A 15,914-nucleotide genomic window follows, 5' to 3' on the forward strand; every position below is an offset into this window, starting at 1 on the left:
TTTGCAAATTGACAAAAGTTTATTTTGATTTAATCTCATTTATCTATCATGTACTAGTATTAATACTACCATACACTGATAAATGCCACAAAATAATGTACAAGTACAAATGATGCAGATAATGAAGATTGGGAAATTGAACATGAAGACATTGGGAAATTAAACATGAAGACGTTGGGAAATTAAACATGAAGACGTTGGGAAATTAAACATGGAGACATTGGGAAATTAAACAGAAGACCATTGGGAATTAAACATGAAAAATTTGGGAAATCAAACATGAACACATCAGAAAAATAAACATGAAGACAATGGAAAACTGAACATGATGACATTGGAAAATTAAACATGAAGACAAAGGCCTGGAAGCCATGAACAGATCACTTGTTTTGTTCTCCAACTTCTATATGACAGTCTAGACTATAAGTAGAGGGTACTGTGTTTTGTATGCAGGTCCACAATTTGTTTCAGGGTTTCACTGGCTTTGGAATTTTTCTACAATTGATAATAAGTAACATCATTAAAGATACTAAACAAGTAATATACATCATCAAATTATAGCGTATCTTCATTTTGCTTGGTTATTCCATCTATGACAATAACAGTTCACCTTGAACATTTCACATTGAATTTCTCGTAAACTTTTTTTTCCAAATTAAAAAGCCCCATACCTCATGGATCAGATTGATGGGAGTGGCTTCAATGAGGGGTTGAAATTTTTTCATGGTGGCGAAGTCAAGATGAATGGAGTCTGTGTAACACACATATAACACAGCCTTGATTTTGTGTATGTGACAGTAAGTCAGCACTGCAAGATCAATTCAATTCCATATTATATGATTTATATACATGTGTTGTCTCCAGTCTAGTGGGTATCAAACAAAACTGAAAATGGATATTCCAGAAAAAAGTATTTTTGAGTAACGTTTTTCTTTCTTCTGAGATTCAGAATAGACATGTATAATCTTTCCACCCCCATCCCCTTAAAAGAAAATTCTACTGCCGAGTCTCAAAATCTACTAGTCCTAAGGATTTAATCATCAAACATTTATTTTGACCAATAAATAATAAATAGATAGTACATATTAATGTCTCGAAATATACTAGTCCCAAGTATTTAATCATCAAACATTTATTTTGACCAATAAATAATGATGGTACATATTAATGCCTGGACTGGTAAATCATCAAAATGACAGTTATGTATGAAACAGATTTTGATAACTCTACACTGTGATGCTGGGATCTGCAAAGTGTACAATGTAAATACAATTCACACCAACAAGTGACTGAACTTTCAAATGTTCCCATACAAGGTATTGATAATCATTATTTCCAATTCAAGTTTCTTAATTACCCTGATCTTTTCCTCATACATGTAATGACCCCTAGACTCTGTCTGAAGATCTGAGGTCATCAATGATGTTTTAATGATCACCAACGAAGTTTAACTGGTGACGATGGAGCTGGAATGACAGCTCCTTGTAAAAGTTAAACCAGAAATAATGACTTCAAATTTTAAGACAGTCACTAAATATTCCCCTGTTATCAGTATCCTGCTTGACTGTTATGAGTATTTCCTTCATACTTTGCTAAACGTGTAACAAAATGACAACTGACTTCTATGCTGTGATAACACATTTCTTCTGTGCATCACTTTTAAAAGCATTGCATCTCATCACCAGCAAACCTCGCTGATCAAAATCTAGATTACATATCTATTGCAGTAGAACTGTGTGTCTCTTACCTTGAGCAGGAAGTCCTGTTGCCACGTTTGGCTGTTCCAGATATGGAGCTAGAGGAGTCCCAAGAAATTGGACAGTTTTCAAAGCCCTCATAAAAGGAGGGTTCATGTCTGATGTGGGTATTTCCGACTTGTATTCACTGGTGAAAGCTGAACTTAAAACCAGAACATGGCCATCGTTTATGCTGAGAGAGGACATCAACTAAATAAAACATGTACAATCACTGACACTGAGAACTAGCTACAATCTGTCACATTGAGAACCAGTTTAATTAATAAAATACAAAGCAGTTTTGCTTAGAGATTTGTGGTAGTTGTACAAAATATTTGTTTTAAAAAAATTGCATCATGTACTTTAATCATATAATAGATGAACATATCAAAACAATCTTAATTAAGTTTAAAAATCTACCAACAGATTCATGAATTGAATAATAAAAATATATATCTCATAATGAAGATTTGATATAATACATGATTAAAGTATAATCCTCTTTCGTGGATTTTATACCTGATTAACGAACGAATGGGCATACTCAGGTCTTATGTCATAATTACACTCGCATACTAGAGCACTGTTGTAGTCACATTTTCTGTAGATATAACATGTCTTGTCTGTGAGGGAGTGTTGACTGAATGTGTTCACATCATTCTCCTTCATCCCACAAAAGAGAGCACCAATCATCTCATAATTCTTGTGTGTCACATATGTTTGTGTGAAACCTATGGGAAAATAAAAACTACAACATTTTAGAATTCCATCATTGCCATGAAATTAAAATCACATGCTTTGATTCACACATTTATTTTGCTACTGTAATTAACTAGCGAGTTGATCAAAGGAGCAAATTTAAATTAAGCTATGTTCACATTCATGAATGGACATTCACATCACTGATTAAATATTCTGAATTATTTTGACTCCAATTAAGCCAGCGCAGCATAATTTTACAAATGCTCATATGGCAAGAGTCATGAGTAGCAAACTAAAGTGAATAAAAACATTTTTTACTATTCTTACTAAAATAAAAATTATGCCATCAAACACAGAAAGAATTTTTTTTCTCTTTTAGATCTCCTGAAAAGGTCTCTTTTTAGCTCCAAAATAATGCTGGTTTTTTTTTTCTTTCTTCTAAATATCTAAATATCCAAGCATACTCATACATTCATAGAATCCATTAATGGTGAATGGAGCAATTTTTTTTTCAGTTAAGATATTTTTTTCACTTCACATTAGTGTAAGCAATACAAATATTCTACATTTATCAGTTGAAATATTTTTGAATGAGCATGCTTCAAGATTCATGTGAATTACAGTTGTGTTCATTTGTCATCAACATATATTCAATTATTCAACATCTTATCTTATTAAGTACCAAGTTCAGTGATTCAGATTGGAATGCAATTTGATAGGACAGAGGGCCTACCGGTAAATGCTACAAAAATTATAGGCCATTTTGGCCTAACTCCATGAAAACTTTAGGCCCTCAAAAACTAAACTCAAAACTGTAAAATTAAACTGACTTTTTATTTTTCAATTCTTCAATTTAATTATCATGACTGCAGTCAACTGTTTCGGAATTCTTCTTGGTCGTTCCTGTGTTGCAATGTGTTGTTTGTTGTTGTTTGATCGTTTTTCATCCAGACACCATTTGTAGGTTAAGTATCACAAATTTAGACCTATGCTGAGTGCTCAGGGCCATAGCAGTGAGGGTTCTTTAACGTACCAACGCCTGCCGCGACACAGTACCTCCGTTTTTAAGGTCACATCCGAAAGACCTGTGATTCTCACTTCTAAATCTAGTAAATGACAAGCGTTTGGCAAAGGAGCAATCACTAACAATGTTTACTTCTTAGGTTTGATGCGGCTATGGCACGAGTGGGACTCAAAGTCACGACCTCCTAGTTACGAAGCATAAACTACCGCAATAAAAAAATATTATGTTTACATGTAATAGGGTTTGTTGCCAATCATGATCATCAAACCGGACTCTCTTCTTTGAAGCCATCTTTTTCAACACTGGTTCCCCGCTGATTGTTGCAAACACAAGCGAGATCAACAGTTTATTTTTTTCTCAAAGTAATTTTGATTGGACGGGAAGTTTTTCAAAAACCAATTAAAATCTTCTTTACAAACAATCGATTGAGTACTTGTATTATGACAAACCAAGACGGATAGCGGTTATTTTCCTGTGGACGAAAAACAGTAAAAAACGATCGGCCGTACTGACCGAAAAATGAAAATTTCATAGGCCATGTTGGCCTTTCTGGGGAATTTTAGTCGGCCATTTTCAATATTTATCAGCCATTTGCCGATGGCCTACGCCAATCTGAATCACTGCCAAGTATAGCATTCTGTTTTATTCACTAGCGATAAATAAAATGCAGTGTTGGATTGCTAAATGTAAAGTGATACTACCATGTTAAAAAGTATTTTTAAAAGTTAACCTGTTGCTGCAGGACCAATAGCTAAAACAAAGGCATCGACAGGCAGTTTTTGGTCCTTCGTTAGCTCCATTTCTTCTTCGATTTCCTTTTTCCATTTCAGTTTCACGTACCTTGAAAATAACTACTTGATATACTCATTGCAAGTTAACTATACGATGTATCGTAATGCAAAAACATATCGGAGTAAATTCGCGTTCAACATCCATGTTCTCATTTGTTGGCTTTAATTCATATTCATTATTGTACAGATTAATTTATTTTTTTGACAGTGCTTCCACTTCAAACTATACTTACGTCTCTATATTTTCAAACGACTCCTCTTCGTCGTCATCATCGACAGCCCTAGATATGACTGGCAAAATTTCGCCAAAGTATGTTGCCATTCTACAACTAGTGTGAGCTCAATGTTAAGTAGGTGCTTACTTGTATTGGTTAATTCGTACTTTGAGTGTTCAAATTTAAGAGTATATATCGTCAGCAGTTTACTGATAGTGTACTATCTATTGACTTAAATTTCACATTTCCAATGAATTTTGCAATTATTTTATTTGTTGCAGATTTTGTTTCATAAATTCGAAAAATGTTTCTTCTCGAATAAAAATGAAGTGAATTGTGTATAACCTTAATTTCAAACGTCATTACGACTAAGATCTTTATTTATAAACATACCCTGCATCACTTCCGGTCTGGGTTAGTGTAGAGAGAAAAAAAATCAAAACACAGATTGATAGACTGCGCATAAACATTACGGAGCAATGTTTAGCTCTGTCACTAGTTGGTTGGGGGTTGTGAATAACAAAGAAGAGGAAGAGAAAGACAACCCGTCAACGGAGGAGGAGAAAGGAAAGACTCCGTCATCGCAGACTGAACAAACAAAAGAAAAAGAGTCCGTCTCTGAGCCAAAGTCCGATAACTCACAAGAGACAGGTGGGGATGAACAGGAGGAGGAAGAATCCCTTGAAAAGAAGCTAGAAGATGCGTCAGCTGCTGCAATCAATACGGCGAAAGAATGGGGCAGTAAGTATGGCAAACATTATTTAATATTGCGTAATCTTTTACATCAGCTGTTCAGATTTAGGATATTTCAGTGTGAGGACATAGCTATATGAAGCCACTTTTGTAATGTTAGTTTCCAGTTTAGTCACAATTGAGCACTGGATGGTAGAAAGTGTCTAAGTATTTTATCGTCATTTGATAATGTGAGTGCCTGAGGCTAGATTGGTGAGCTTGAGGAATTTATTCTTGCATGTACATACAGCATGGCTCCTACTAAGCTTACGTTTCTTTATCATTGTCTACTTTCCACGTGTTCTTTGGCCCAGCAAGGAAACGTAAAACAGCTGTAAAAGGCAGGTATACTAGAGTTTCTGTTTGTATTAAATTAAGCTGTATAGACTATGCTCATCCATGCATGACGTACAATGTTGGCAGTATTACATTATCCTGTTACGTGCAGGTAGTAAACATCACATATCAAATATTACATTCAAATCGAACATAGAAATCAATGTTTAAGATGTTATAGCTCAATTTGCATTTCATGCTGATAATACGACGACATCATGTGTAATGTATTTAGTCTCTTGTTCTCATTTAACATGTTTATTATGAACCACGTTTGTCATGGTTTGAATTAGATATAGCAAAATGCCAGTTTGTTTTTAGTACTTTTTACATTTATTTGGTTCTTAGCTGTTTGTTTTTTTTTGTTTGTTTTTTTTTTTGGGGGGGGGGTTATCAGAGGGATTTGTATGCTTGTACAGAAGTTCTCCCAATCATCTTTTCATACATTATAATAAAGCATGTTAGTAACATGTCCATCTATGCCATCCATATATATAATACTTCTTTATCAAAACTAACTAGCCCAAAGACCAAGACTACCAGATTTCGAATTAGGCTGGACAATTTGATTTTAAACATAAAAATGGCTAGAGGGCTAGTAAAAATTTGGTAAATTATATGCAGATATCTATTTATGGTTGGTGTTTAACATTTGTTAAGCTTGTACAAATACCGTATGAACTCCATGAGCCTGATTGAACAATGAAAACAAAAAGAGTTGTAGTGATGTCTGCATTCATATATTTCTTCACTACAGCTGTAACCAATCTTTAGCTCACCTGAACCTAACGTACATCAGCATCATAATTGTCTCCATATGTATAGTTGCACACAACCTTTCATGATTCAAGTTCAGCATGTATGATATACATTCTCAGAATAAGTGACCAGGTTTTTAGTTTTTCTAGCAGGTCCATTCCATAGTAACTAGCTCTGGTTGATGCATCTTCAAATATCTTGTATCTGATTTATATTTTCTTGGTGAGTGAGTATGTGAAATTTTTGAACCGGTTCATCCCTCAATAATTGTAACTTGATATTCTCTGTATTGCAAAGATAGTGATCTTAGGATCAGATCCACAAAACCATTCGGGATTCAGACACTACATCTGGCCTCTATTTTCTGGATGAATGATTTGGTCATTTCTTATTTTAGATTTTTTTAACTGTTTGTTTACTTACATCCCTTTGAGAATTTTTCACTATTGTAGAGACATCACTAGTTGTAGAGACATCACTAGTTGTAGATGGAGTGCAAGGAAAGATCAGTTAGGGTTCTTTATTGTGCCAGTGCCTGCTGTGACATGGGGTCTCCGTTTTAAAAGTCTTACTTTTTTAGATTCCGAGGCAGAGGATCGGTCACTGCCTATATTGACATTTTCTAGCTGTTTGATGTGGCCAAGGCATAAGTGGGTTCTATCCCACAACCTCACAGTCACAAATCAAATGCTTAAACCATTGAGACACCATGATCACTGGCACATGACATTTTAATTTTAGACTGAAAACAGAAGTTAAGTGCCCATTTGCTTTGATATAATAAAGACCTATGTGCATGTGTACATTTGTAATGCATAGTGTTAATATCAATTGAATATTCAATCCCATTCTTTATAAAAAATTACAGAACACTTGCACTAAATTTCTGCTTTGATTATAGTGACTCTGTTTTTGAATAGCATTAATAGATGTTTTTGCAGCAATTAAGTGACATATACAATATCAACAACACTGGCTTCTTGGCTACAGATGCTCGAGGTTTGTTTTTATCTTGTTGTGCCTTGATTTGAAGATATATCATGAAGTTCAGTGAAAGTAATTCACAATACTTCAAGGATGAAGATTTGGATTATGAAATGTTTGTATATATATGCTGTGATTTTGCAATGTGTGTGTTGTAGTTTACAAGTCTTGATCAAAGATGTACATCTCTTTAGATATTCTTAATTTTGGGTGTGTTTCATGGATGTATGAATTAGGACAGCTCTAGATTTTTTAGGCATGAAAGGGACAGATCATCTTATGGGTATATCTCCATGGTCCAAATATTAATCATGTACCGGTATGTTAAACAATCTTTGAAAATAAAGTGGTCTGAAATTTTGATACTGTAGAAGAGTGTGTTGACTAGCAGGAAGCAAGTCTGGATATATTAGCTCAAACTAGCCCCATACTGTAGATCACTTTCATTTTATGAGACCTTAGTTTTGAATGGATACCACGGTATATATATTCATGAGATACAACTTTCACAAATTATTATTATTGCTAAAGTCTTCTCTGTGTAAGAGTTTATTCATGAGATTAGAACTAGATTTTCACAAATGGTTAGTCTTGGGAAATTATATGTGTGCGTAAATAATGTTCTCGCGAATAAAATATGATTTCCAGTGGTTACCACATGCAGCACTGAGTGGATATTTGATCTATCATTATAAGATAATCATGTTTTTAATATTATATGATGTGTAAAATCTACCAGAAAATTGTTGATGTTTTAATTCTAGGTTACCTGTACTCATTCAGTAAAACAGCAGGGAAAACAGTAGTCGAAAAAGCAAAGCAGATTAGCAAAGAGGTGGAAGAAAAGGTACAGTCAGACATGCATTAGAAGCATGAACTCAACACTTGGCATATCATGCATATGTCAGACATGCATTAGAAGAATTAACTCAACACTGGGCATATCATACATATGCCAGACATGTATTAAAAGCATTAACTCAACACTGGGCATATCATACATATGTCAGACAGTCAGACATGCATTAGAAGCATGAACTCAACACTTGGCATATCATGCATATGTCAGACATGCATTAGAAGAATTAACTCAACACTGGGCATATCATACATATGCCAGGCATGTATTAAAAGCATTAACTCAACACTGGGCGTATCATACATATGTCAGACATGTATTAGAAGCATTAACTCAACACTGGGCATATCATACATATGGTTATTTCTGCTGTAGATATATTTTAGCAATTTTATGGTCTGTGAAATAAAAAAAGAAAATTCGTGAAAAGCTAATCAAGTCTTTTAGCAACAGTTACGAAGAAAGATTAACAAATTTATATATCTATACATATATAGCAACCTGACCCAATTTAGCAAAAATACACCAGCTCCAAAATTGTCTTTGATTGGCTGATAGTGTGTGCCATGATGCCTGTGGCATTTTGGACATCATCATCACTAGCCACGCTTATTGAGTCCGGGAGTACCTACCCTACCTCAAACCATGGTTGTATGATCAGTGAAATCCTCCATCCTCTTGAATATTTATGAAATGACAAAACACATTCACGATGACATATTTTGATATTTTATTGACTGCACCCACAGGTAAAAGTTTCAGCTTTTGTTTACAAATAATAACCAAAACGATAAGACTTTTAGAAGCAGGTCAGGTATACAGTTATATACATTAAATGAAACCTGCCTTAACAACAGAGGCTATGCTTGCAAATTCTGCATCAATTATATTGATTTTGATTGGCTGCTGTGTCAGTTTTTCTGAATCAACAATCCTTGGATTATTTTTTTAAGGGCCACACGAGTGGGGTTTTTCTCCATCCAAAAAAATTAAGGGAGCTCCATGACTGGTTGATATATGAACATCAATATTCATGAAGTTGAGGACTTCCTTAATCATACAACCACAGCTATAGGACATAGGGTGAACTGAGACAATAGGTGTGGTTTGCGATGATAATTAGATACTTTACTGATTATAGCTGGTAATGGCAAGCAAGAATATCATCTCAGAGATCAAAAGCACTCAAATGCCTTATACATGTATTCAGGACTGAAAACATTACCTCCTTCATGGAGCTGAATTTGATAAGTAGAAGGACGTATGGTACAAATATTTCGAATGACAAAAAAGGTGTTATGTATTTTCAAACAAAAATATTGTGAACAATGTAATTCCTGAGTTTTAAAGAATCTTTTTACTACCTAACAATATCATATGCACATCGTTTAATATGCATACTTTCTCAGATTGAAAATTATATATAGGGAAATTATATTTATAGTGTAGGTTTATGATTATAGTGAATAATAAATGCATAAAATCATTATCATGAACAATGGTGATGAATGAACAACATGCACATTTGTTCATGAATGAAAAATACAAATCACAGAACCTCAAGCAGAGGCTTGGGAAAATGATATGTAATAGATATTATATTTATTTTTAAAATAGCTGATAATCAGTTGCTAATTGAAACTTGCATCTTCAGACATTCCTAGGAGATTTCAGTAAGGAGCAGAATAAGTTTGTGTCTGAGAAGAAGGAGAAATCCAAAAATGCAGAAGCTGCTGTGTCTCCCTGGGTGGGGTATAATGAGGAGGAGAGCATGAAGACACAGATCCTTGCTCTGTCACAGGTCAGTCTCACTTTCTCCCTCCACTCTCTCTCTCTCTCTTTCTCTTTCTGCTGTGTCTCCCTGGGTGGGGTATAATGAGGGGGAGAGCATGAAGACACAGATCCTTGCTCTGTCACAGGTCAGTCTCTCTCTCTCTCTCTCTCTCTCTCTCTCTCTCTCTCTCTCTCTCTTAAAGAGGCCTAATTAATCTTATACATGTATATGCATTTCTTTCCCTATATAGACTTTTCATTTTTGAACAGGACAAGAGAAATTTCCTCAGAAATCCCCCTGCAGGTGTACAGTTTCATTTTGACTTTGAGAGCATGTTTCCTGTTGCCATGGCAACTTTACAAGAAGATGAAAACCTAAATAAAATGAGATTTGAGTTGGTTCCTAAACAGTATGTATCATTTTATTACTTATATTTATATCATACGAATACTCTGAAGTGCATGAAATGAAATTATTGTTGACCTGTAAGTTATTTAAATATACTAGTTCACCTGACCTCCACTCTCTCCATACTTGGTAATCGTTTCCATATTTGAACAACAGTAAAGAGACATAGTCCACGAGGGACAAACTCTAAACTCATAAAGTAAACCATCATATAATATAGGTAAACATTGTTTATTACACGAACTTCAAGTAAAAGGTAAAAAGTAAACGAAAACATATTTTACAACAAATCCAACAATGCTGCAAAGTAGGTCATGGAGTTCGTGAAATGTGTATATTCACACACAGACAAAAACTAGATCTGACTAGACTTACTCAAAATCTATCTTCATACACTGTAGTTTCAAATTACAAGCAATAAAGCTCGAATGCAAATAAAGCAGAATACATACAGTGAATTTGTATATAACAATTGTGTATTATCTCAGTCAGTTCCTAATTTTTGTTAATGAAAGAAAAAGATTAAAATAATCAATTTAAAACCATACAAAATAAATTTCTCATAGAGTATCTTGCAATGATTTTAAGACGGATGGTGTTAGGTGCAAATTCTTTCATGTATTTGACCCCTTTAGTACATACATTTGAAGATCAGGAAAACATGGCTGCTGTGTACATATATTTCAAGAATACTTTGGCATTGTATTTCTGTTGATGTTTGATTGTAAAGTCCACACTTACAAAGATAAGTTTATCATTGAGAATATAAACATAGAACAAATGTGTGTTCATAGATGACAATATTGAGTACAAAATGAAGCATAAAGCCCTACATTTGAGTTATATATCATTATGTTATGTGATTTTACACTCTTAAGATTTTTCTCTTTGGTTTTTTTTTTCAGAATTAAAGAGGAAGCATTTTGGAGGAACTATTTTTACCGAGTGTCTCTCATTAAACAGTCAACACAACTTACTTCACTTGCACAAGAAACAGGTTTGAGAATTGAAGTCATTTATTACAGCATTTTTATTGATTTTATCAATAGATTCACAATTATCGAACATTTCTGTATTTCAAATTGAGTTAAAATCAGTTGATTTTATACGATTTTATACGATTGTTGGGAAATTGTCTTAAGTATGAAATATTTAAGCCTATGCACATATACATTTACATGCATATCAGGTGCAGATACAGAAATTGCTTATATATATATAATCATTTTCATAATTGACAGTGTTGATTATACATAGCTTGTGTGATAGCTAAATTTATAAATGTTCAATAATTTAATGCTGAGTAACTTTATCAGTTCATATTTTCCTGAAAAAGAGTCTAGAAATCAAGTGCTATAATGTTATTTACATCTTATAAGGGAAAATCTCCATGATAGATTTTATTTAAGACCATTAACAGAACATAAATAAAAAAAAACTTTTGTAACCAGTTCAGGGATAGACATTAACTTTTCTTCTTACTTTCCCTTCGGGCAAGAAAACTCAAAGTTTTACTTGTTTGAATGGAAAACTTAGTTGTCTGAAATATTTTAGAATCTATTAAGCCTGTCAACCAGTAACTCTTATCTCTCTCTGTCAATTGGTGATACAGTACCATCTACTAGAATGGGCCTTCGCTATAAAGAAAAAAGCAATATATAGAGTTGGACTTTATGTTCTAATATTTGATATTCATCAAGCTTAATACAATTATTATAATAATCACATTTCCTACTCAAATAATCACTTGCCCCATCGGGCAAGTGTGTGTCGAGTTTCACTTGTCCGAACTGGGTTTTCACTTGCCTCGGGCAATCGGACAACCGTTAATGTTGATCCCTGCAGTTGGGGGTTAAATGCAAACACATTATTAGAAACAACTAGTAATCCTAATTGTTCGCGAACAATTAGAGGTCTTTCCACCTTTTCAGACATTCAAACAATGTCTCTGAATACAAAAAAATGTGTACTTTATATGCTTTAGACGGTATAAAAATTGCTTATTTTCAAAGTTTCCAGATGACCTTTGACCTTGACTAATTTTCAAGGTCAAAGGTCAGGGATGTCACTTCAGTTGGTCCTGTCTTCCTACAACAAATACTTTAGGAGTTGTAAATTTCTACGCTAAATTTAAAATTTTTAAGGGCATTAATTCCCGTTAGGGATCAATGAATCATCAAAAACAGGAAGTCATCTTTTACAATTGATCAGGCAATAAGTTTAGTGAACATTTCGTGTTCGTCCCATTTACGGTTTCCATACTGAAGTGATAACAATGGTTTTTACGCAAGTCGCTGTAAATCGAAGAAAGGTCAAAGTTCAGAGTCGTAATGCAATGCATTGACTTAAGTTGCTTCTTGACATATTGTGCATATTATACCTAATCTGCACTTTATATGCTTTAGACGCTGTGAAAATTGCTTATTTTCAAAGTTTTTAGATGACCTTGACCTAATTTTCAAGGTCAAAGGTCAGGGAAGTCACTTCAGTTGGTCCTGTCTTCCTACGACAAATACTTTAGGAGTTGTAAATTTCTACGCGAAATCGAAAACTTTCAAGGGCATTGATTCCCGTTACGGATCGAGAAAGCATCAAAAACGGAAGTCATCTTTTACAATTGATCAGGCAATAAGTTTAGTGAACATTTCGTGTTCGTACCATTTACGGTTTCCATACTGTAGTGATAACAATGATTTTTATGCAAGTCGCTGTAAATCGAACAAAGGTCAAAGTTCAGAGTCGTAATGCAATGCGTTGGAATAAGTTGGTTTGTGACTACTTGTGCATACAACACTTTATCTGTACTTTCTATGCTTTAGACTGTATGAAAAGTGTTTATTTTTAAAGTTTCCAGATGACCTTGACCTGGTTTTCAAGGTCAAAGGTCAAGTATTCCATTCCAGTTGGTTCCGTCTTTATACGACTTATATTTTAGGAGTTTTGAATTTTTCCGTAAAAATCGTAAACTTTCGGGGCCATTAACTCCCTTTAGGGATCACCGAAAACTTAAAAGTAAACACTACAACGCTTCAGCTTGATGGACTAAAGAATTTAGTGAAAGTTTCATGCTCTTATCATTTACGGTTATCGAGGTGATCCGATAACAAGGGTTTTTTGCGTAAAGTCCCATAAGTTCGTTAGGGGTCAAAGATCATATACGCAGGGTGAGATCTGAGCATGTTTCGAGATGTCAAATATGATGGTCTACATTGTTTTTCGATAAGTCTTAAAACGTCAAGAGCTTCTCGCGGCGGAAAGAAAAGAAGACAAACAAATAATAAACAGAACAATATCAAAAGGTCTTTCCACAGAAAGGTGGAAAGACCTAATAATGCACAAAAGTTTAGGGTGGGTTTTTTTTGTCATAATGAGTTACCTCTCTTTGCTCCTGTCCTTCATTTACCACACGGTACTCTTTCCCTTCATTAAAAATTCAAACAGGTGATTTTTAGTTAACCTTTTTACATAATTTTATGTCAAACCCCCTCACTTTACACCATGTGCACCACAGGTTTTCGCATGTGCACCAAGACGTAAACAAATGTTTGTTTTATTTAAAGGTTGCTTAATCCAGGAAAAGTATTGAAATTCTTCAAAAAAGGGTGGAATATTGTTCATTTGTCGATAAAAATGTCACCAAAAAAATGTAGATAACTCTTAAAATTAAAATACTACGTCTATGCACCTGCTGCATGTCTTCCGCCACAGCTATTTAATGGAATCAGTGCATGCCATCTTCTTTTACATCATGGAATCGTAGAATGCAATAGATATTGGCTGGAAATATAAAAATATGAAAATTTCTGATGAAATCAAATGACCCTGTAAAATTGACAAAGAGCATCCTTGGGTGAAGGGTTTTCAAGTTTGTTCAAATGAAGGCCCATGCCTTCTCCAAGGGGGAGATAATCACGGAAATGTAAAAATTAGATGAGGTCATTTAAAAATCTTCTCGAGAAACACTGGGCCAGATGAGCTGAAATTTACACAAAAGCTTCCCGACATAGTGCAGATTCAAGTTTTTAAAACCATGACCCTTGAGGGTAGGTTGTGGCCACAATATCTTCTCAAGAACCACTGGGCTAGAAAAGTACAAATTTACATGAAAGCTTTCAGACGTAGTGCAGATTCAAGTTTGTTAAAATCATGATCCCAGTGGGTAGAATACAGCCACAATAGGGGATCAAAGTTTTACATACAAACATATTGGAAAAATCTTCTCAACAACCACTGAGCCAAATAATGCATTTCTATTATGCTCCTGACTGGTTACAAAAAAATTATCATTTTGATAGACGAAACATGTGTTCTTTATTAATACAAATAGTTCAAATACAAGGTGTTCTATTTTCATTGGTGTAAGATATGCATAGTTTGTAAAACTATTTTCAACATTTCATTCAGGGAACATGATTTCAGTATGTGGTGGTAGCCTCAAAAAAAAAATTGCCAGATTTTAAAAAAAATGTTGGAATTTGAATATGTGATATCCAAAAGTCAGCAATGAGATTGTTTGATAAAAGAGTTCTTTATTTTGAATGATAATTATGTCACACTTTACTAATCTGATAAAACACGTCATCATAGGTAGCACAAGTGAAAGCAAATCCAGTGATGGATCTCGAAGATCGTCGACAGGAAGCCAGGAGAAAGGTCAGGATTTCAGATTACAAATAGAAATCATATATTTATATGAAACTGAAGGATGGTAGAAAATCAAGACAAAATATGGGATCAACGGGTCCGATAATTAAAGTTTGGAAACACCCATCATGAAGTTTCAAATATATGATTTTTATGGCAGCTTACTTAAGCTTTACACTATCTGTTTTGGGTTAGTATAACAGGTGGTGAGTGAGGAAGTGTGTGGGATCCTGGTCCAAACTCTACTTCTGGCATATTTTAGAAGGATCAGATTACGATTTGTTTGTTATTTTTATGTCCCTTTCAATTGGACATCACCAGCTGTAGCTGGAGTGCCACAAATTCTAACCTTTGCTTAGTGCTCAAGGTCATACAGTACCCGCAATGTTATTCTTGACATGATAAACAATAGAACACGATACACGCACGATAGGATAGGATACATGCACGATACGATAGGATACACGCACGATACGATAGGATACACGATAAACCTGATAAACGCAAAACCTGATAAACGATCTTCACGACAGACCTGATAAACACAAAACACGATAAACGATCTTCACGATAAATGAAAGATTAGAAATGTTGTAAATTCAGAATCAATTTAAACAGAATGAAATTTTGATACCGACAACATAATTACATTATGTTGGTAATAATACTGAAGGATTTCAATATTCATTATACACCTAAAACGTATAATTTCTTAATACACGGTCGTACTTGTAAAAAAAAATTATTTCAATTTTTTACGCCATCACAGCTAAAATCAGAAAACTAAACTGTATACGGTATTTAATTCATTATTTGATATCTATTTGAATTTTCCCAGCCAATGATTCTAAAATTATATAATGTTTAATATATAAATCATACTGGGAATTAATTGAATGTAATATAATGTTGTGATATCATGCTTCAGTAGCTCTCTAATTATAATGTCT

General features: G+C 34.1%; 2 protein-coding genes across 5 annotated transcripts in view; one reads left to right on the forward strand and one right to left on the reverse strand.

The window, feature by feature from the left end:
* On the reverse strand, nucleotides 1-4,614 carry LOC125675619 (proteasome assembly chaperone 1-like). Its single transcript, XM_048913380.2, has 6 exons — nucleotides 4,487-4,614; nucleotides 4,193-4,302; nucleotides 2,256-2,467; nucleotides 1,748-1,946; nucleotides 672-808; nucleotides 1-495 (listed from the first exon to the last, which is right to left on the reverse strand). The coding sequence occupies exons 1-6, from the start codon at nucleotides 4,573-4,575 to the stop codon at nucleotides 421-423; spliced, it is 822 nt and encodes a 273-aa protein (XP_048769337.2). The 5' UTR covers nucleotides 4,576-4,614; the 3' UTR covers nucleotides 1-420.
* Nucleotides 4,615-4,834: 220 nt separating this feature from the next.
* Nucleotides 4,835-15,914, forward strand: part of LOC125675618 (synapse-associated protein 1-like) — a 30,352-nt gene continuing 19,272 nt past the window's right edge. For 2 of the 4 annotated variants that reach the window (XM_048913377.2, XM_048913379.2), the window contains exons 1-6: nucleotides 4,850-5,209; nucleotides 8,044-8,126; nucleotides 9,793-9,939; nucleotides 10,182-10,321; nucleotides 11,226-11,317; nucleotides 14,908-14,973. In XM_048913377.2, the coding sequence (XP_048769334.2) occupies nucleotides 4,948-5,209; nucleotides 8,044-8,126; nucleotides 9,793-9,939; nucleotides 10,182-10,321; nucleotides 11,226-11,317; nucleotides 14,908-14,973 (790 nt within the window). In that variant the 5' untranslated portion in view covers nucleotides 4,850-4,947. Of the gene's footprint in view, nucleotides 5,210-8,043; nucleotides 8,127-9,792; nucleotides 9,940-10,181; nucleotides 10,322-11,225; nucleotides 11,318-14,907; nucleotides 14,974-15,914 lie in introns of all 4 variants that reach the window. The other 2 variants (XM_048913378.2, XM_056158779.1) reach the window with 2 other exon arrangements.

Source organism: Ostrea edulis, chromosome 3 (assembly GCF_947568905.1).
Source record: "Ostrea edulis chromosome 3, xbOstEdul1.1, whole genome shotgun sequence".
Lineage (NCBI taxonomy): Eukaryota > Metazoa > Mollusca > Bivalvia > Ostreida > Ostreidae > Ostrea > Ostrea edulis.